Source organism: Arachis ipaensis, chromosome B2 (genome assembly GCF_059453495.1).
Source record: "Arachis ipaensis isolate K30076 ecotype BB chromosome B2, ASM5945349v1, whole genome shotgun sequence".
Classification (NCBI taxonomy): Eukaryota; Viridiplantae; Streptophyta; class Magnoliopsida; order Fabales; family Fabaceae; genus Arachis; species Arachis ipaensis.
The window spans coordinates 10,974,111-10,997,842 of NC_142437.1; the positions used below are offsets into that span (position 1 = coordinate 10,974,111).

The following is a 23,732-nucleotide window of genomic DNA, read 5'->3' on the forward strand; positions in this document are numbered from 1 at the left end:
AGATCAGATGTTGACTATATCTCGGATGCAGTGTCCCTTTTTTGCTTCCTTACACGTATCTCGGACGTAGTGCCCCATGTCAAAATATGAGCATATCTTGGATGCAGTGTATCCAAGATGCTCGCTTGTTCATATCTCGGGTGCACCCGAGATATGACCAGCGAGTCCTGTTACACATAATGGAGTCATTGCATCCGAGATACATTTGATTTTTGGTTTCACCCACTGCATCAGAGATATGACTCTAAATGTATTTCAGTAAATACTTATACATTTATTTAAATCGGTAAATATTATATTTTTTAATTTAAATAAAAAAATCATTTTCTTTGACATCTTGTTTTTCTTCTCCTAAGGTATACAAGTTTTTAATGATATTTATAATAGTAAGAATAAAAATTTTTAAAATATTTATTGGCTTGTGTATATATATATATATATATAAAAGTTATTTTTAATAAGAATAATTTAAATAACATAAAATAATAATACCTGTTAATATTTTTATAAAGCCACTCTATCAGACAATGTCTCAAGTGATACAAACTTAAAATAGTATTAAAAAATGATCAAAATTGATTCTTTGATTTAAATATCATATTGGAATAAGTATAATTACAAGGATCTTAAAATATAATTATATGTAAAATATTGCAAAATTTTAAAAAATAGTAAAAGTAATAAGAATTTTTTTTTTGTAAATTTGTTTTAAAAATACCATAAATATTTTTATTTTGTAATCATCTAAGAGAATCATTTCTAAATAGATAAGCTCCTCTTCATTTGTTAGTATAAATATTTTTTATAGACAAATTACAAATTGTGAAATGAAATAATAGTGATAAAAGTCGATATATAAATAGATCAAATATAATGAAATTTGAATATTTTGTAATTTCAAATTTATTATGGTAATATTATTATTATTATTATGATATTTTTAATGTAAATATTTATTATATTTAATTAATATTTTATATTTTCATTGAATAATAACACGTAATAAATGAATTAATTATATATGGGAGTTATGGTTTTAATCTTTTTTAATATTTTACTAAAAGTTTATCGGTTAATACGTGACATCATTAGAAAAAAAATATAACTTAAATCCAATATACAAAGAATTGGTATCAACTATATAAATAAAAATAAGAATAGATAGATAGATGATTTAGACGCCCATGTCCACCACCTAAATTGTGGTTGCTTCTAATGAAATTATAAAGAAGTCTCATCCAAGTTAAATCATGGCATTCAAGCACGATTTATGTCTTTAATCCTAATAAAACATTGCTCTGTAACACAATTTTGATAGATTTACATAAATTTTTTAAAAGATTATATTTAAGATAATTGAGTAATATTAGGGTCAGATTATTTTATTTGTACAATTTACTCTGAAATTCATTTAAATTTAAAACAAAAAGCTGAATAAGTCCTTGAACTAGAAATGAGAGGAATAAGGGTGTAAAAAGGTAGAGTCAATACTAAGGAAAGATTACGAAAGTTAGGCGTTATTGATCAGCTAGATAGCATGTGTTTTATGCAAAAAGGATGTTGAGGACCTCCACCATTTGTTTTTTCGTTGTCAGTTTACTTGGCGTGTGTGGTGTGCTTGGTTGTTTGATTATGACAGATTGTGGGTTGTTCCAGGGACAATTAAGCAACATTTTGAAAGCTAAACAGAAGTGACTGTAAGGAAGGAGGAACGTAATAGGTGGCTATTGGATTTTTTGCTATTGTTTGGCATATATGGATGGAAAGAAACGATAAAATTTTCAGGAGTCAAGAAGCAGGAAATGCAGAAATTATTACTAGGTCGCTTACGAGTTGTAAGGATTGGAGTAGAGTTGATCCAAATGGTTGTTGATGACAATGCCGGAGATGACTATGGATTGTTTATTATTATTGTTTAGTCTTGATTCTTTTGTTGCTCCACCTTACTGTGTTGAGCTCCTTTACTTTTAAAAAAAAAAGGTGCTGTCTGCTGGTACTTGTGTGTATGTGCATGGTGTGTACAATAGATGACCCTCCTCTTTCCCAGTTTTATTCATGAAAACCATTTTTAATTCTGAAGAAATAACCCAAAAAATCAACAACAAAATATAAAGAATACATATAAGTTGAGGAAATAACACGTGAACTTTATTGCTGAAATTAAAACACACCTCCAGTTTTAAAACAATACAAACTCCATGTATGTGAACATACATATCATCTTTATTCTAAAAAAAAACATAAACACCTCCTGTAAAATTACAGGTACAATTTATTTATGACAATCCTTTCTGCAATTAAAAAGATCACACACATCTAGCTACTGTAATACAAGATTATTCCTTTCACACTTCCTGCAGAAACACAGGTAATTTATTCATGCACACTACACTCCGGCCGAAAAAGAAAATCCTTCCATTAGTAGTTGCCACCATGGTGCTATCCAGTTACATTCTCATTGTATTCCGGGGGACACTGAGCCTCCACAAAGAAAATTTTGGAAATAATTATGTTAGTTTGGCTCAAAATGATTGGACATTAAGACAATTATGTTGAACATTTTCTAGTTCTATCTGTTATCACAAACATATACAGTCCTTAGAAACATGATACTTCACTCTCAAGCACAAGTTGAAAGCTTTCCTTCCTTTATTTCTTATTCACCTCATGTTATAACATGGAGTCATGGACAAATCACAAGCTAAGTAGCACCCCAAATAGACACAAATAAAAGAACCCTAAGCATATTTTAGAGCTGAGGTGGCATCAAGTAGCGTTTTCAAATAAGTTTACAAAACTACAATAACCTTGACTCTTCAGTTAGTGTTCAAATCTTCTTACAAGCACTCTCTTAAGAAAAGGGCTGAAATGCAAGGCAACAACCTTACTATTGTGCCAGATGCAATTCAGGCAAAAATAAAATTGTACCTATTATATTATGTCAAACTTGAGCCTTTCTATTTCACAAAATTAACTTGTTATATATGCTATATATCTATGTACTTTTTTCATTTCCTTATTTTCATAAAATTGAGGGCGAAAATAGCAGGAAAATTACCGTACTCACTGGCAATTCAAGTGTTCTGCGCTGTTTCTTCTTGAGTGTACTATTAGCACTCTGGGCCAGCGTGATGAATGAAAGCAACAATAAGCTTCTCTCAGTAGGCAACAAGTCCCTGAAACAAATTATTATCGTTTCACAAAAGGACTATTGTTAAATGGTGAAATGATACAAACTGTGTATTGCCTTCTCTTTTTCTCATTATAAAAAGGGTACACTTCTCTGATCTCTTTTCTTTTTTCTCTCTTTTTTTTTTTTCTTGTTTTATCCAAACAGACTTGCCTAGACATATAAGAATATTAACGAAATGAAAAATAACCATTTCTTTTTAAAGAAATAAAGCCCTGCTTTCTTTTCTTCTCTTTTTTTTTTGGGGTTAAAAAGCTTATCAATTTTTCTGGTTTGTTTACCTTCTAATAGTAAACCACTACAATTCGTCTAGTACGAGGGGTTGGGAAGAATGCACCATGTCTTAGGTAAAAATTCCATTCAGTACATATAAAGTGATTCCAAACCGTTCATCACTACATACCAAATAAGAAAATGACCCAAGATATAATCAAGAGGAAAACACCCAAAATGAGCGCATTAAATGCTTGTTTGGGTGCTGTTAAGTTAACAAAAAAAGATTTACCAAATAAGAAAATGACCCAAGATATAATCAAGAGGAAAACACCCAAAATGAGCGCATTAAGTGCTTGTTTGGATGCCGTTAAGTTAACAAAAAAAGATTTTTTTTATTTTTTAGTCTGTTTTGTAAATTTTTAGTAGTAAAAGTAAAAACATTCGAAAAAAAAAAAACATTTTTTTAAGTGTTTGTTTGGACGTCATTATTTTGATAAAAAAAATCTTTTTTCATTAAAATATATCTTTTTTATTTTTTTAGCGTGTTTGGCAAATTTCTAGTAGTAAAAGTAAAAGCACTAGAAAAATAAAAAAATTATTTTTTTTGAGAAACTGTAATTTACATCTTTTTTTAAAAGATCTTTTTCCTTAAAAAAAATATGTTTTTCACGATCTTTTTGTACGAGATATCCAAAGTACTCTTATATCGTTATACCCAAACATAATTGATAGATAAAAAGATCTTTTTGTACGAGATATCCAAACATAAAATTATTTTTATTTTTGCATAAGATCTTTTAAAAAAAGATAACTCGAAAAAAGATTTTTTTTTAGAAGTTCACCCAAACAAGCCCTAAAAGATTTTTTTCTTTAAAGAAAGATATTTTTCACGTAATAAATAAACAAAAAAGTATTTTTATATGGTTATACCCAAACATAATTGATAAATAAAAAGATCTTTTTGTATAAGATATCCGAACATAAAATTACTTTTACTTTTCTATAAGATATTTTGAAAAAGATCTTTTCTTAGAATTAACTAATTCAGCACATCATTTGATATAAACACTCACATATAAGTCCAGGGGTAAGTAGTTGTGATAATGCTTGCTTTCTGAAAGTGTTTCTGGACTGCGGCATTCAGATCACCATGCCAAGGGTCTTCATCTATTTTCCCTTGCATAAACTTGGGTAGCACGTCGCCATGAGAGAAAGTCTTCATCTTATTGCACTTAGTGATCGTGCACAATAAACTACTACATAGCCCTGGGAAATACAAAGTTGAATTCCCCGTGTAAAAGCTTTCAAGTTTTGGTAACTCGTTGAGAGACAAAGTACCAAGCTTACTTAATAGTATCATATCTTCTGGTTTATCTCCCTCTTCATGAGCCACTACTACCTCCAATAATTCACACTTGGTAATGGACAATTCTCGCAGTGCACCCAAACTTTTGGCAGTTGAAGATTTGAACAAATATTTCAATCTTGCGCAATTCTCTACCTTCAGTTGAGTGAGATAGAAGAAAGACACGGCAGATGATGCTGCCAAATTTTTCAACAAGTTGCATTCCGAAACCTTCAACGTTTCTAGCATTTCAAGAAGGGGGGCCATCCAGAGGTGCTCAAACCCCATCGAATAGAGGTTGTGTAGTTTGTTAATCTCCAAATATTTAAGCTGCGAGAGGATTTTGGAATAATCAATGTCAGGCCCTTTTGGACGGAATATATCTTTAAAGGCGCAATCTACCAGCTGAATCTCCGTTAATTTCGGTAGTGACACCTTGGAAAAGAAAACATCTGGAAATTCATCTGATTCATTATCATTGAAGCTATCCAGTCCCAAGTAATTTAAGTTTTGGAGGTCCACATGAAGTAGTCCCTTCTCAATCATTGTAACATCTTCCTTACTCAGCACCAGTTCCTCAAAAGTGGATGTAATAACCTAGGATGTGAAATCAATAATAAAGACAAGGTAATTGAGAATCTTCCTTTCTTTCTTAAGATATGAAATAAAACCAGTGATCATATTTTATTCACAATAAGAAAAATAAGCAGACTGTATGATATGTCGGACTACCGTTATTAGATTATTGTTTAAACATATCAAAATAAATAATTTAATGTGGTTTTTAGTAAAAAATTCAAGACACTAAATTTATGTTTTTAACTAACATTTTTATTTATAGTATCTTTGAAATTAAAAGTATCCTTGGTAAAACATTGTATTATATTGCTGTCAATTGTCTAAAAATTGGGTTCAGTTACGTGACTTTCTAATCATAAAGGAAGAAACCCAAGAGGCCAAGATGTGTTCTGTGATAATAATATGTGTAATATAATATTTAGAATTTGTTTATAATTTTCAAACATATTATATGTTAAAATAACATAAGTTAATTGTAATTATTCGAATTTACTTTTACCAGTCCGATTTATAGTAGGAAAATTTTAACAAAAATGTTATGTGCCACAAAAACTAGTCACTAAATCAGGCATAATGTATTTGTATATAAATACATGTGCTATTTAACTCATTTTCAATGTTTATTTTGTATTTCAACATGTATTTTATATTAGTAGTTAATTTTTAGAGTACATGTAGCATGATTGAAATTATAATTCAATAGTAGAATTGGCGAAACTCGGTTTTTGGAAAAAGTTGCAAACTACAATTTCTTTTGAAAAGAAAAAACTTAATTTGTCTTAAATAAAATTAAACCAACTTTAAAACTTTTTAAAAGTGTGGAACAGTACAAGTGAGAAAGGGAAGGAGGAGGCTATATATCTATTGTATTTGTATATATAATGAAATGAGATTTTTTTTTAATGACCTTTATTTTATGTATCCAACCCAAAGATTTTTAATTAAAATGTATGATACTTGATACCTATCATTTTGACTAATTTCATACCTTCTGTGCAGAAGAAACAAAGCTGTGTTTGTCATCATCAGTTGCAAAACAATCTTCACCCCCTGGATATGAATTAAGAATATCTGCTGCAAAAGCTTTGAGCTTTGGACAACTAAAAACGTATAATCTTGTTAAGACAACAGACTGATCTAACAAATTCTGCATTCCAGAACAAATGCATCTCAGCTCTGGCAAAGCCCATAGCACCATAAAGGTCAATTGGGGGAATAACATATCAATCTCTTTATTATTTGCATCTTGGGGAAATGCTTCATCTTTTGCAACAATCTCCTCTAACTCCCCACATTTTCTCACATCTAAATGCCTTAGGTAGTCTCTGGGAACTGATGCTGGAAACAGATTTTTTATTCGTTTACATTCCTGAACACCAACTCCCTCCAGAAATGGAAAGCTGAAGGGACTTGCTTTGGGATCATTGTTCCAAACATGCCTCATACTTGGAAGCTCTTTCAAAACAATTGTCCTCAGGCGAAATGTAACAGGATCATCATGTTTTGCTGATGTATCTTTCACGTCAAATATTGCCTCAACATGTTTACATTTCCTCACTTGCAGCTGTTCCAAATTACTTAGAAGAGGAAGTAAATGAGATGGGAGAACTGCATTTGTTAAAAAGTCACAACCATCCACCTCCAAATATTTTAAACCGATAAAAGACCACTCAACTGGGATTTCTGATGAGCCAACCCATTTCCCTTCCAGTTCAGGATAATTATTCAGAAATAAAGCTGTCTGAAATAATTGAAGAAAATGATTATTAATATTATTATCAGCTGATCCAATAGAAAAGTAATTGAAGTAACACATCTTGGTTTGGTTCTTTTAAGTGGGAAATAATCGTCCACATCTCAGTCATTCCATGATTGAATTCGTTAATTAATTTATAAAAATCCGCACCTGATATAAGAACTGCTTTCCTAGTACAACGTTGAGAACCTCTTGAGAAAATTCGAAGACCAAATCATGTGGGTCGTAGAGAGAAGCTTGGATTTTTCTTGAAGGATCTACATCTCTCAATTGTTCAGAGAAGATGGTGAAGACCGAAACATCTGGTTCGTAGAGAGAAGCTTGGATTTTTCTTGAAGGATCTTCATCTCTCAATTGTTGAGAGAAGATGGTCATCTTGGAGCACATCCATATCTTCACCTGAGCGAGAGAGGGTAACTTCAAGGCAGCATTGCCTTGATAAAAGCATTCCAGGCTTCTCAAATGTTGAAGACTTATGCGCTTTAGCTGCTCAAAGATGATCTCTTCTGTGGCTGTTTCATCATCTTGCTCTTTTTGCACTATGTCTTTCAATGATTTACAATCATAAACGTACAACTCCTCAAGGTGCTTTAAGCTTCCTGCTGCAGAGGATGTGAGCAAACACTGTAATCCATGACATCCAACCACATTCAATTTTTTCAGATTGGTTGGATATTGCTCTATTGCCCTCAAAAGTGGACAACGCCAAACAATTAATTCCTGGAGCTTTGCCAAGCAGTCTAACCCGCCAATGGAGCTTAGCTCAAATAGGCAGCTTAGGGACAAGTACTCTAAGTGTTCAAGGAACTTGGGATTTTGATGGGGGAACAATATCTTCTTGAGGCTTGTGGAATTCATAATGCCCATTCTCTGTAACTTGGGTGTCCGCCTCCCAAGTATTTCACACTGCAAAGTAGAGTACTCATTATTCACATCATCATCAAAGGTTAACATTAGTCCCCTTAAATATTCAAGTTCAAGATCCTCGGACTGCTGTAACCATGACTTTAGCACCCAAGTGTCCTTCGATTTCATGCTCAAAGTTTTCACCTTGGAAATGTCCTGTTAAAGACAAAAAAAGAAGAAAAATAAAGGACATGCTTACTGCTTGCCTCAGTTTGTGTTTAATTTGGATTTTAATAGATAAGAAATTAAGAGAATAATCACCTTTATATTTGAGAAAAGGGGTGGTCTAGTAATTGGAGGGCTATTTCCTTGTGGTGTCTGAAATAGGTCAAATTTGTTGCAGTTGAACGGATACAAAATGTTTAACTCTGGACACTCAAAAGTGAACATTCCATCATAAAAGTGAGCGAGTTGCGGCAAGTTATACAATCTCAACCGTGTTAGATAAAGAAACACAAACTTTTTTGTTTCACCACCTCCACCGCTATCTTTCTCAACAATTTCTCGCAGCTCATCACAAAAATGTACTTCAAGTTGCTCAAGCATCTTAAGATTTGTAGCTATGGCTACAGGAAACAAGGCTTTCAGTTTTCTACAAGACTTGACAGACACCTGCTGCAGATTTCGAAAGCGGCTGTCATTTTGTTTATCCTGTTGGGGCCAAACGTGAGTCACATTTGGTAGCTCTTCCAAAGTGAGCTTCTCCAACTGGAATGTTCCCTTGATGTCATTCATTTCAAAAATGCATGTGATGTTTTTACAATTTCGCACTTCCAATTCTTTTAGGCTCTTCAAACATCGAAGAACAAACGATGGAATTGCAAATGATTCAAATTTACACCTTTCCAACGTCAAAGTCTTCAAACTGTGAAACCAACCTTTGTCAAGAGCTTTTTCAGTCTTCCAGCCTTCTTCAAGTACCGAATGCTCGGAAACACTTATTTTGTCCATACCTTCATAATATTTCTGCCAACATATTGCAAATAAAGTTATGATTCAAGCACATCCCAAAACACAATCAACTTTCTATCCATAATATATGTATGTAAATAACTCTTAAATCGAGTGCAATAATCGAAAATGAAGTGTGATGAAAGTAACTCGATTTTACCTTATTCAAGTTAAAAAGAAAAAAGAAGCTGAATGAAACACAATTTACCTTCTTATTGTATATATGTTCTATTGTGGCTCGTAAATCACCATTCCAGCACAATCTCTTCTCTTCATCACGTACAACATACACTTTTTGCATAATTGTTGGCATGGTTTTGATTTCTTTTTCAGAGAACTTTTCCATTTTGGGGCAAGCACTCACCACGAATTTCTCCAATAATGGAAACTCAAGAGAATAAATCTTGGAACTGCAGAAACTTTTAAGATTCTTCAAAGATACAAGTTCAAGAGCTTTCATTTGTTTAAAAACTATCTTATTATTAGTCCTGCTCTGTTCATTGACTTCATCTACTATTTGACGATCTGATACAATAATATCCTTCAGAGATTCACAATTGGTTATCTTCATTTTGACGAGTTGACCCAAGCTTTTAGCTGTTGAAAGTGTCATTACATATTTCATGCATTTACACTCTACCACTTCCAAATTGGTCAAGAAATTGAAACGTATTTTCTTCTCTGAAGGTACTATATTATCCAATTTAGGACAATTCTCTAAAAGCAATGACTCTATTCTTTGAAGAATTGCGTCATGTTCAAAGCCAATCTCCATAAGACAAGACAAGTTGGTTAACCTCAAGGTTTTTAGCTTTGGAACAACTCCTATTTTTTCATTTCCATCGGAAGAGGACTTTTCTTGAGACTCCACCAACTTGTAAAAGAGACAATTGTCCAGCCATAGGCTCTTCAAATTAGGATTGCTGTGAAGGAAACGAAATAGAATCTCGGTGTCCTCTAACCAGGACAAGCGAAGAACTTCTAACTTGTCTCGTCGATAGCGACTTGACGAACTTGTATGCTGTAACTCAATATGCATCGACCTCAACTTATTCATTACCTATATAGGAAATAAATAATGAAATCATTATATAATTTTGATGGTTTTCTTTTACTATAAATTGAATTTGTTCTGATTTCAAGTGTTTGGTGAGTAGTTAAACATGAATAATGTGGTGAGGTATATTAACATAAAAAGAGTCATAATTTTTTTTATAAGGTTTGGATCAACACATGACATCTAACATACAAGTTAGTATAATTTCTTACTCAAAAATGCTATGGGCACATAAAAAATCAATCATTAAATCAGCCACCATATATATAATTTAACTAATTTTCAAATATACTTTGTATTTCAACTTGTATTATATGGGAGTGGCTGATTTGGTGACGGATTTTTTTGTAGTTATTTCTTATTGACTGAGATATTTACGTAAATTTAAATAAATTTTTTGAAAGGCTGCTTGATATTACCTCTTCAGGAAAGAGTGGCTTTCTTTGAGCAGATGTTGCGGCTTGAGAGGACGAAAATGTTTCATGAAAGAGCTGGCTTTCTCCAAATAGTTCAAGCTTGCGACAAAGTTCAATAGACAGCTCATCTAATTTTTCACACTCCAATTTACAATGTTCTGGACAGAAATTCTTGAACTTTGGTAGCTTAGAAAATTTAATGGAGGTTAGCTCAGGAAACACCAAGCTATCAGGATCGCATGTGCTGCTGCCGCTGTTGTCGCTGGTACCATTTTGCACTGCTACAATTTCCTTTAATTTGGAGCAATCTGATACAACTAAACGTTGCAGTTTTTTAAGCTGATGTTTAGCAATGGAAAATGGAAATATATTTACCAACTTGCGACAACCATGAACTGTTATGTTCTGCAGAGATTTCAGTTGAAGTGTCCCTTCTTGGTCTTGCTCGCATCTCACTATCCTTTCCAGTTTTCCTAGTGATTCCAAATGAACATCCCGCAATAAAGTTTCGTAGTGACGAGCATATCGGTTCTGATCGCAGGTTAGGTCAAATATAGTTTCCATTGACTTGCAATCAGTAACTGTCAAGCTGCTTAGTCCTTGAAATATTCCCTCCATGTCATGACCGAAAACACTCACCAATTGATTGCATTTTTCAATGACCAGTGTGTCCAGTTTCTCAACCGGGACGTTAAGATTCCATATCTTTTTCAAACTGCTCATCCTGCTCAGTTTTATATTCTTCAAATTTGGAAAAGTAGCATCCTGCATTGATTTACAGTAACAAGATAATTATCAAATTAAAAGAACACTGCTAGATTGCACGAACTATACTGCGAAAAGAGGGTAACTTGATTAATTATTATAAAAAGGAGGTATGTTGTTTTTGGTCACTCAAAATTGAACATAATTTTTCAAAATGAGCTTTTAACTTTAGAAATGCAACTTCCGTCAACTTCAGAAAGGCTTTCATCTCACAACTATTAGTCCTGCACTCCTACCGTGCTCATGTGAATGTCATTTTATGTTGTATTAGGATTAGAAGGAAGCCGAGCTGATGCGAGCCAGGTCAAGTTCAAGCACCCACAAAAATTAAGCTCGACTCATTAACCATTAAACCTATTTGTAAAAGCTCATACTCATCTTCTACCACAAATTTATTAACTGTTAAGCCTATTTGTAAAAGTTCAAACTCAACTTCTATTCAAATATAATGAATATAATTCATAATTCTATATAAATAAATTATAATTTAGATATAAAAGGAACTATCAATTAATGAGCAATGATAGGGGCCAGCAACTTTTGTGATTAGTAGCCATCAAATAGTCATCAATGATGATCTAATGGTGTGAGATTGGTGTGAGATTTCATCCAATGACTCATCTTTTTCTGCTGGCTACATGCTGGCCAAAATTCAATAAAATTGCTGGCGCCTAGACTTTTCCATAATTTATTTCATCTATCATACTTATATATAAAAATTAGGCGTATATGTAAAATTGGAGTCAAGTACTATTTCTGTCTTTAGAATTTGGGATAAAAATCAAAATCATCTCTAAGGTTGAATTCTGCTTTAAAATCATCTTGTTGCCAGTTTTTTCAGACAAAATTACCCCTTATGTTCGTGAACCCTAGTTCGTGTTGAAAGGTATATTGGGGATGATGATACTTGGTTTGTTGATTTTGACGGTAAAAAAAGGGGGTTTAAATTTAGTTTTGAGGTAAACTGGGAGACTGAGACTCAATATCATGTTTGTTGGTTCAAAGACTAATACTAAAATTTATGTTTCTGTCTCTAAAATTTCAGTATTTCAGTATTTCCAAAAAGTAGGAACATAGGGGACTAAAATATTTAGAGATATAGACTGAAATTTTAATAACATTTTATACCTAAAATATCCTCATTTCAATTAATTAATTCCAATTTTACTCTTTGTACAAATTAAATTAGAGTTTTATTTTTGTTTCAATCTCTGTCTCCCACTTTACACCAAACAGAATATTGAAATTTATTTCAGTCTTTCTGTCTCTATTTCTCCACCAAACGCTACCTAAGAACTAAAATAGTAGGAGTAAAAATGGTCAAATTCGTTTAAAAAGATTATTTGTGTTTCAAATTGGTCTTTAAAAAAAATTAATCAAATTTATTCTTTAAATATTATAAGTTAGTCACATTAATTTTTCTTTTATGCTAACAATGTTAAATTATATTGATGTGGCACGTTAAATAATACTACATTGATCACAGTACATATTTGACCGTTTTAATTGTCTATTCACCTGATAAGTTTATGTAATTAAATCAAATTAATTTTAAATTGAGAGGAACTTTGAGGCATTAAAATTTTTCAATTTAAAAATAATTTGATCTAATTTGTTAAATTTGTCATATTAGCAGCCAATTAGAATTTTCAAGCGTGTAATATGATGTCACTTAACGTTTCATATTAGCAAATTTTGATATCATGAGCAATAAAAATGGCGAAAAAGACTTAAAATTTTTGAAGGAAAAATTTAATTAAAAAAATATTTTAAAAATAAGTTATCATTTAAAAACGAATTTCACTATTTAATCAAAATAATATTTAATCCGTAAAATTATATATTATTATTATTATACATTAAAAGTGAAAAAGTCATAATATATTATTAATATAAATAATTACAATAAATAATATATAATCGAATAGTTTATGAGTGAATGAGTGAATGAATTGAGTTTATGTAATCTCAATTTCAACTCATTTAATATACAAGAATGGCATTTTTCAACTAGTTCAATTAATTTTAGAAAATAAACATGAGCATTGTTTAGAAAAATAGAGGTTTAATTATTTCATCTAATTTCTATAATTTTATCGAATTTTCAGTTAAATTTTTATATTTTTTTAATTAAATTTTTATATCATAACAAATTTTATAATCGAGTCTCTATTAATAATAAACGTTAAAAAAATATCTATGTAGTATGAATTTATTTATTTATCCATCCTTTAATTTTAACCATGATTTTTCTATTTTTTTTTCTCTTTGGTCATAACATGGGCCAAACAACTCGACCTACACCAGATAGAAGACCCGAACAATAACACCAGAATCCGCAACCTACATCAGATCACAACTTCAATTGAATTTAAATTATTAGGGGTGTTCAAGATTTCGCCTGAATTCAAGACATCTTTTGTCGAATTTAGGTTTATTGTTTTTACTTAATGTTATTTTTAAGTCGGATTTAAATTATGTTTTGAGTTACTTGACCAGCTTCGAAGTTATTTTTTTATATTAAAAATTTATATTTTAGAATAAAGTCAGTCATATTACATTTTTATATTTTAATTAATATTTTTTATATTATACAGTATTGTTTTTGTTTTTAAGTAATTTATTTTGATATAAATATAATATACTCTTTGTTAAATTTAATTTTTAAAAGTAAAATTTTATTACTTTAGTAGATAAAATCTATAAATTTATATATATATATTAATTTTATATCGGTTCGATCCAATCTAACTCTAATTTATTTTAGATTGAGTCAAAATAAATTCGATGACATTTTAGGTTTGGATATGGGTCAAATTATACTCGGCCCGACCCATGAACATGTTTACAAACTACCACACACCAAACACAATTACCGCATTTAATATCTACAATACTCTACAGCTGAGGCTTGGAGCTAATGGCAGAATCTGCTGCCTCACAAAAAGCTGCACCCGGATTCAAGTTCTATGAAAGAAAAAATGAACCCTTAAATAAATTCATATAGTGTTTGTGAGTATGTTGTGTAGGTGTGTAATATATGCTTAATGCCTAGAATTAGGGGATCTGACCCAAAAAAAAAAACATCTACAATACTCTCAATGCGCAATTGAAAGCAAATGGAGGAGGGTCATTCACGAGGTTGCGATTGAAACATCAACGGTCTAGATGACCCACCGATTTCTAAAGTATAGAAATCGAATCCTTTGATTTTTGGGTAAAAAAATCGAATTTTTTAATTTCTGTTTCAAAAATATTAAAAAATTTGAGATACAGAAATTAATCCCTCCAATTTCGAATCGATGAATTTAAAAAAGTTTAAAACATACAAATCAGATAGTCTGATTTGCTTCTATCCAATGATTTTGTGAAGCACACTTCTCAAGCTTTATCATTCTCCCTCTCAACCCCATAACCAAAAAAATTAGCCTAGACTTGACGACTTCAACAATGACTTCGTTGTTGTCTGGCTGTTGCTGACGTCGACTCCACTACTAATTGTCCCTTCCATTTAAGCTTGTTGTGAAGATGTCGTGATTTTTGTGATGAACGTTGATGGTGTCCCTGCCTCTCTTCTCAAGGACCTCCGGTGGGGATTCATGCTTCCGGAAAGATGAGACTGTCTACAACTCCTTTTCCACCCCTCAAAACTAACAGAGATGCGATATTTTAATCTTGTGGATGGAACGAGACTGAGCCAATGGCTCCAAGGACGAGAATGGGGGACGAGAATGGGAGATACCGTGAACAACCAAAAAAAGAATATTAATGGTTCTTTTGGAATTTTTTTTAAAAAAAGTGCTCTCATTTAGGAATCATATTTTTACATGTAGTGTTTTCATTAAAAGAATATTCTATGAACTTTAACATCTTTATCACAGTAAATATTTAATTACAAAATCTAATATAATATAAAAATTTAATTGAATATATATATATAAACTTAATTAAAACTTCGATAAAATTATCTTAACTGGCGAAGTAGCTAAATCAAAAATAAAATTCTCCAATTAATTACTAATATCTATTACTTTATGGCATAGTTGTAAAACCGAATCAGATCGATCGATTCCACCAAAAAATTGGTAAATCTGACCATCAATTAGTTTGGTTCGTATCTTAAACCGTTTAAAAATGAAAATTGGTGTGAAGTGCCGGTGTAAACCGACAAAAACCGGTTCTATAACTATGCATTCTATGGTGCTCCATAACACTGGTTGCAACGTCTCCAACCTGCCACGCTGCCATTGTGCTTCTTAATGTTATATACGATAAAAACTAATTATATAGTAAATACTTGAATTTAATAATTTTATAAATATCTAACTCTATTTTTTGAATTAATTATATTTTTAATTATGTATCATTATTAATAAAAATATAAATTTTACTAAAAATTTATTAATCTACTTTATCTATTTTAATATTAGTATTTTAATTAAAGTTATCTGTTTTGATATTAATATTGAAATTTATTGATATTATGAATTATTATTTTTATTGTGTCAAATTAAGATATTATTATAGTAGTACTAACTAATTTTATATCTATCTTTATATTAGTTGCTTTTAAAATTTGAGACTTAGTTATTCTTACAACGTCGGTGAAAATATATATTTTAAATTTTTTACTATTTTATATTTTTTATTTACGTGAGATCGATTTTATTAGTTTAACTAGTAATTTATTAGTTGAACCAATAAACCAATAAACTAATAGTCTATGGTTCGATTCTTACATGGGCTTTTACATATTTTAAGTATTTTTTTAAGTGAATATTAGTGTGAATTTAATATTTGGAAGTAAGGGCCACCAAAAGATTATACATCTCGGATCAAAGTCAACAAATGTATAATAAAAAAAGAATAATAAAAATGGAAACCCACAAATTTTACTTACATACCTTAGCAACTTTTACGGGTACATCAGCGAAGATATTCTCCATCCGGTAGCATTCACTAACATAAAGGCTTTGAAGCTTCTTGAGATTCTTGGCCAACGAGAATGGCAACAAAGATATCAAATCGTTACAACCACTCACATCCAAATGGATTAAATTTCCAAAATCAGAACTTTGGTCATTCCATATTTGGTCTATCTCGATAGACCTCAACTCCAGTCTCTCTAATTCTGAAACTTCAACCTGCCAAGTTTAATAAAACAAAAAATTTATCAAATTGATTTTCTCAGCTCTCAAGCGTGTGATATTTCATCGTATTATTTTATTTTTTCGCAAATATAATTTTGCAAATATAAATATCAATTACTAGATTACATATTTATTAATGTTCAAATTTTCTAAAATTTTATATGCTCACTTGGTGTAAAATTTAAAGAGAAATATTATTTGTACATTAAAATCAGCCACTAAAATTATTTACCAATGTATTTGTGTATAAATACATGTGTAGTTTAATTTATTTTCAATATGTATTTATATTCCAACATATATTTTATACTAGTGGCTGACTTTGGTGGTTGATTTTAGTATACAGAGCATAACCCAAATTTAAATCCACAATCATTAATTATAGAAGCAAAACTCATATTTTCTTTCGCATATTTAATGGGTCAATATTGCAATCTTTATTATTTAAATTAGAACATAAATAAAAAAATTGATTACATACACTTCAATAGTGTGTATAAAGAGGATTGAGATACTTAGGCATGGTTTGGTAAAAGTGAAACTTTTCGAAGAAATTTTTGCCTCATTTTATTTTTAGTAAATAAAAAAGTTTATGTGCTTGTACTTACAGTTTTTTAAAATTATTGGTGTTTTTGAAAACATATAAGGAAGAGATTTTTAAAGTTAGTTTGCATTTATTAAAATTAAGAAGTCTAATATAATTTCATACATTAATTAATATTTAAATTTAATTTTTACATTAATGTCTATTATAATATTTTTAAATTTCAAAAACTATTTTATGAAACAGACTTGTTATTGCTTGTGTTTATTAAAAGTCATTTTTAATTTAATTTACCAAAGATATATGAAAATGTTTGCTAACCAAAATAAATTAGCTAAAAGTTATTTAACATTTATTAATTATTAAAACAATTAATGAATGATAAATAGAGCAAGTTTTGTTCCTTTTTTTGTCTTCCTATCATTACTTTTAACAATAATATAAATAAAATTAAAAAAAATTATGTGTAAACAAAAAATCAACTATCATATAACAAAATTATAAGTAGAATCAATTTTTTTCCCTCAACAAAAATGTGTGTTACAGTCAATATCTGCATGAAGGTGTGAATACTTTAAAAAGTTGAAAAGAAATAAATAAAAATATGCAAGATAGCTTATAGATCATACCTTTTCATGAAATAGTATTTTGGTGCTTGTTGTTGTTGTTGTTGATATGGGATAGAATCCACTAAAGCTTTTTAGAGATTGTAGTGTCAGATTGTGTAATTTAGGGAGCTTAAGCATCTCACTTTCATCAGGAACAATCACCTTTAAAGAGTCACAATCAGAAGCTTGTATTGTCTCGAGAGCAGTTAGATGCTCAAGCAAAGAACGCGAGAAGAGATACTTTAATTTTTCACAAAAATTGATTTTGATGGCTTTCAAGTTTGCAAAAGAGGACTCAGAAAGTAGACATGAAGAGAAGCATAGTCCCTCTATTTGCGTCACTTTATGGAAGCATAGTCCCTCTATTTGCGTCACTTTATGGAGTTCAAGAGTCTCTAGTTTCTCAAAAGCCTTCTCATGATGCTCCTCCCTGTCCTTTGGATGAATAAGAAATTGGATATCATGATTATTTTGAATGGCTAGATATTTGAGATGGGGAAAACCTTTCAAATTCAACTCATAAAACAGATCTTGAACACCGTTGAGTTTTCCCAGCAAAAGATACTCAACTCTTTCGAACAGCATTTTGATTCCCTTATGAGAATGAATGTGAATGCCACCTTTTTGATGTATTGCCAAAAACCTCGACAATTCATGCTTTTCTGGCATTTTGAAATCTCTCTCCAAATATCCATTCGAAGAGCCAATGACAATTTTGTAACTAGATAACTTGTCAAAGAACAAGTTCTCTGGCAGATGGTCCACACTCTGTATTTGTATGTCAAGATTTGTCAATTGATTCAACTCCCCCAATTCTAATAGGCTAGCATTTTCACTCTCATCATTTTCGTCTCCATTAATAACCTTTGGCCATTGAATTTGAGTCTTTCTCATGTACAACTCCTCCAAAGAAGTAAGACGTGAGATTACATCGGGTGGAATGACTCTAAGTTTAGGGCAATTACTTATGTCTAGGGTTTGCAACTTAGACAAATCCCCTAATTCAACAGGCAAGCAATCAATATTAGACCCTGAAAAGCTAAGAATTCTCAGATTCTTCAGGTTTTTTATGATGCTTAATTCCTCACTCAAACTTAATTCTTCTTTGGATGAACTTAGCGTGCAATGCTCCAAACAGAGCATTCTGAGTTTGGTTAAACAACCAACAGATGAATCGGACGGTGACAGATTAATGCCAGTTAAGATCAACACTTTGAGCTCTTCCATTTGTTCGAAGAACTTCTTTGGAAGTTTTAATTGTGGATCATTATTGATAACTTCCAAGATTTTAAGTCTAGCACATGTCATTCTCTTAGTAATGGCATCAATGATATCACAATGCCGCAAGGAAATAGCAACATACCTTCTAACCTCATCATCATCTGGCCATTCATCTACTCTTACTTTGTTCAACATGAGCATGTGCCTCTCCTTGAATGCTATCGACAAAGCCGCATTGCGAACAAGGTTTTGCATCGTGTAACGGTCACTTGAATAGCTGTCGGCCAACAACCCTGACTCTCTGAGCTTCATAAGCATCACTTGCACTCTGCTTCTGGTGTCCTTCACTGTGTAGATCCCACGAAGAAAACCCAATCCAATGCATGCTCTCACCAGATCTGAAACTAATGCATCGTTATCCATACAAGCACAAAGCAAGAAGGTTATCCTGAGCTCCTCGTTTTCTAATAGATCGTAAATCACCCGTGTAGAATGCTCAGGTGTTCCTGTCATTGTCTGCGTTTCAAACTTCTGATAAGTATCCTGCCAAACCAACCGACTTCGGCCTTTCAAGGCCTTCGCAGTTGTAACTAACGACATAGGTAATCCATCACATTTTTCGACAATCTGAGCTGGCAATTCTCCGAATTCAGTGTTTTTGTCACCTATTCCTGCTATCTTATTGAACAATTTCCTTGCGTCCTTCTCGTTCAAGAGTTCCAGAGGAACAACTAGTTTTGACCTTACATCCATTTGGTTCAGCACTTGCCTCACCTCTGAGATAAGCAACACCTTGCACCCTTTATAGCGCTCTTCTGTTGTCAACGCTATTACCGAATTTGAAGCTGAAGAAGAAGAGGAAGCATCCGAGGCCTTCTGGGAATTCATCATCACACCATCTGCAAGGGCTTGTTGCTTTGTCTCCTCATTAGGAGTGCTTGAGCCAAGGGACTTCTTTCCTTTTGGATTCTTCTGCTTTCCATCACCACTCTGCCATGGAATCCCCAATATATTCAAATCAACTTTACCGTAAAGATCATCGAGGATTATAAGAGTGCTCTCCTTCTCTTTCTTCAATCTCTCTCTTATTCGACTTGCTCTTCCTTCTTCACTTTCCTCGTCAAGTTTCATCCACAGCATGTCGGCAATCTGCCCTTGAATCTTTCGGATGTTTGGACTTTTCGTCACATTCGCCATGATCACCACATCGAATAGCTTCGGCTTTTCTTGATCGTTTTGAACTCTGTTAACCGCTTCCATGACTAGAGTGGTCTTCCCCACACCAGATGGCCCGTGAACACCGATCATTCTAGCACTTGTGTCTTTCAAAGCATTCGTGATCTCTTCCATGGCCGTAACTCTCGAAGGAAGGCTTTGATAATCAACATTAGACAAAACAAGACCCACTGAAGGTGGCCCTCGACTACGTGATATGATATCAAACTTTGCCTTCTGTAACTGACTCTCGGCTTTTCCTTTAATTTCTATTGATTTTTTGCTAAGAAAATATCTTGCTGGCAAATTAGGAGGAAAGCCAGCTAAACATTTCCCATGGGCTTCTTCTTCTTCTTTTTCGAACTTTTTATAGGCATCAATGATTGTATCAGCACCGTCCAACCATTTTGACACGTCATCGTATATTTCTCTCCCATGGCGGTCTTCATCCTCTGCAACCCTATCACCCAGCTTCTGTCGCTCTAGCCTGAGCTTGTTAACTTGATCTTCTAGATCGTTAATGTTTCTTTCAAAGTACAGGAGGTAGTTCAGCTCTTGCTTTAAGATCTTTGTTGCCCATTGGACAAGCCAATCTGGTAAAGGAGGTGTAGGAAGAGCCATGCTTCATTCTTGATCTTGTGCAGCTACATCTTCTTTCTTCTGCATGTATGCACATGAAATTGCAAATTCAATCATATAAAAAAGGTCATTTAATTTGCATATTTACATCAACCATGATATTGATATGATAAGTGCATACCAAAATTATCTACTAATATAAAATACATATTAGAATATAAATTAAATAGCATATGTTTTTATACGTAAATATATTATGACTGATTTTTTTTTTTGGTGACTATGTATATTTTTTGTGACTATATTATGACTGATTTTAATGTATAAGTAGTATTTTTATATTTAAATTGATATTTAGTTAAAAGTCTACTTTTGTGCATTATTATTGTGAACAATTATGTTATCTGTACACTAAAATTAGTCACTAGTATAAAATATATGTTGAAATATAAAATACACATTCAAAATAAACTAAATAATATATCTATTTATACACAAATATAAAGTAACTAATTTTAGTATACAAATAGTATTTTTAATATTGTAAAACATAAGAGTATTTTTATTTTTATGTGGCAAAAAATTTGGATGATGACTACTCACATGAAAATGCCTTTATATAAAAATATAAAAATATTAATTACACATTAAAATTAGCTACTAAAATTAGCTATTATATATTTGTGTATAAATACATGTGTAATTTAATTTATTTTTAATATGTATTTTATCCTAATAATTAATTTTAATGTATACCCATCATAATTAATAAAATAATAATTAAAAATTATTAAATAATTTTAAAAATTAACTAAATTACTTAATATAACACGTGAATATTTGAACTATCATCTTTGTATCAAAATATTTTTATGTAAGTAACTATTAATTTTTATATTTTAGGTACAAAATAAAAGTACGTGTGTGTATTTGAGCATAGAAGGTGATACGTTACCTTTATCCTCGGTCGCCCGAAATACTCGGCACACAAATATCCGAGTATTTCATCACGTTAAACAAGCTCGGAACAAAAGCAGATAAGCTCGGCCTCACCCATTCAAATAAAAAGACACGTGCATCATAAAATCGGTCCCGTATCAGCCGTCCGAAAATCTCGGCACGTGATCAGGACCGAAACAGCATCACTCAACTGAAAATAGGAAACGTGCTCAACTAGTTTATAGCACCAAAACAGAATATCTCAACTAACCTATAAATTAGGACTTATCCACCAACGGGCAGAAGACAACTTCTATAAAACCTAGCTGATATGCTTGGCTAGGTCTCAGGTTCTATCACTCTCATTCTCTCACTCTTTTCTCTTACCGACGAACCAATCATGAAGTCAAAAAAATTGTTTTTCTCTTGAGCGGATGATTATTTTAATTCTTATGTGGATAATTATTTGATTGGATTGTGTTTAATTATATATAATTAAAATATGCTAGATGTTCAATTTATTAGATATGCAAATGATTATTTTTATCCTTAAGTGGAAGGTTATGTTCATTAAGGGTGAGCAATGTCGGTAACGGTGTGTGGCAAACCAAGCAGCGACGGCGAAGAAGAGCCCGACAACGCCGTTTGTTTCCGATCTAGAGAAGAGCGATGTCGATGAGGGTCCTTGTTGACGAACCAGCAGTGGTGAGGAGAATTCCGGCTGTGATGATGGAGGCTAGTTGATGACCAAGTGACGGCGGCGGCAGAAGGTTTGGGAGAAAAGCTGATAAATTAGGGTATAATGAATAGTTAAAATTTTTGAATTATTGAAGGTTTTTGGTTTGGTAATTTGAGTGGAGTGTTTTGTTTTTTAATTTCATTGGGTTAAATTTCGAATCTGTTCAGATTTTTCATTGTCTACCTAACGGAAGCTCGTTTTCCAATTTCTACACCCTCTCCTCGCTTCCTCTCCTACTTCTCTCTCCATTTGTTGTTTTTGTTGCCGTTACCGTGAGCTTTCTTTTTGATTTTGCCCCGTCCTTCTCCTTTTTACTTCTTCTTTAACATCCGCTTTCTCTCTCCTTCTTTTTTTAGGTGCTATTTACACTCTCTTTGCTTTAATCTCTTTCTTTTTTCTTTTTTCTTTTTTCTTCGAATTCCCATTCTAATTGTTGTGTTGTTGTTGATGGTGGTGATGTTAATAATGTTGAGGTTGTTGCGATGGTGTTTATATGTGGGGTGAAGTCGTGATGGATTAGTGGTGAGGTTGCGAAGGGAAGACGACAGTGGTGCGGTTGTTGTTGATAATGATCGGGGCAGTGATGAATAGTGGTGTTGTTATGATGGCAGTGATACGTTGAGACAGCGACAATGACACTAGTAAGATAAGATGAAGGGTGCGTCGGTGGATCAGGTGCAATTGGGGTGGGGTGGAGGTGGAGCCATGAAAGTTGAAGGCTGGGTCTTGGGGATAAAATTAACAGGGTGAAATAGGAAATTTTTTTAACTTAGAGTTGACCAATAAAGAATCATCAAAAAAAGATAAAATTAAATTTATTTTAAACGTTAAGAATAAAATTAAATTAAATTAAATGTTAAGAATCATTTAAAAAAAGGGCAATTTACGCATCTAAATTGTTTGATCCCTAATATTACGCAAATACATTGTTTCAGTTTTTAATACGCAAATGCATTGTTTCTATATTTTATGTAAACTGCTACTGGCAGTAGCGGTTTACGTGTGAGTGTGTGTGTGTGTGTGTAAACCGCTACTGGCAGTAGCGGTTTACGTGTAAGTGAGTGTGTGTAAACCGCTGCTGGCAGCAGCGGTTTACGTGAGTGTGTGCGTGTGTGTAAACCGCTACTGCCAGTAGCGGTTTACGTGTGATGGTTTGCCTATATAAACCGTGGTTGCAGCCGCGGATTATGTGTTTAGAAGGTTTGAGGAGTTTTCTAGAGAGAGGAAATTGTAGAGAGAAGTCAGAGCAAGTTGTGAGCGGGCCCCAGGTTCCTCAGCGGCGACTTCTGGCGAGTTATCATGGCAGGCAGGAACCTGTACCGACTGAACGGCGTTGCGCATATTGCCGGTTCTATTGGTGACGAGGTTAGTTAATATTTATTTTTTTTCTAGTCTTTGCATATCTTAGTTAGAAAAACGGTAGGTTAGGTAGAGGAATTAGAATTTATAGATTAGTCGTTGTATCCTGAATTTAGGGTTCGCATGCTAGGATGTTAGTTCACTAATCTTGGTTTAGTGTTTTTAGTTTTTCTTGGTTAGTTATAGATATGCCTAGT

At 32.3% G+C, this 23,732-nt stretch overlaps 1 protein-coding gene across 5 annotated transcripts in view; it reads right to left on the reverse strand.

Moving 5' to 3' along the window:
- Positions 1–2,126: 2,126 nt before the first annotated feature.
- The window catches only part of LOC107624877 (uncharacterized), a 28,307-nt gene continuing 6,701 nt past the window's right edge, over positions 2,127–23,732 (reverse strand). The window contains exons 1-11 of one of the 5 annotated variants that reach the window (XM_088504803.1): positions 21,454–21,688; positions 17,505–20,579; positions 16,086–16,325; positions 10,420–11,181; positions 9,152–10,003; positions 8,254–8,958; positions 7,237–8,148; positions 6,319–7,071; positions 4,480–5,348; positions 3,059–3,176; positions 2,127–2,481 (exon numbers count right to left, since the gene is read on the reverse strand). In XM_088504803.1, coding sequence (XP_088360929.1) covers positions 2,440–2,481; positions 3,059–3,176; positions 4,480–5,348; positions 6,319–7,071; positions 7,237–8,148; positions 8,254–8,958; positions 9,152–10,003; positions 10,420–11,181; positions 16,086–16,325; positions 17,505–20,540 — 8,289 coding nt within the window. In that variant the 5' untranslated portion in view covers positions 20,541–20,579; positions 21,454–21,688 and the 3' untranslated portion in view covers positions 2,127–2,439. Of the gene's footprint in view, positions 2,482–3,058; positions 3,177–4,479; positions 5,349–6,318; positions 7,072–7,236; positions 8,149–8,253; positions 8,959–9,151; positions 10,004–10,419; positions 11,182–16,085; positions 16,326–17,504; positions 20,580–21,453; positions 21,689–23,732 lie in introns of those variants that run through there. The other 4 variants (XM_088504806.1, XM_088504805.1, XM_088504804.1 and 1 more) reach the window with 4 other exon arrangements.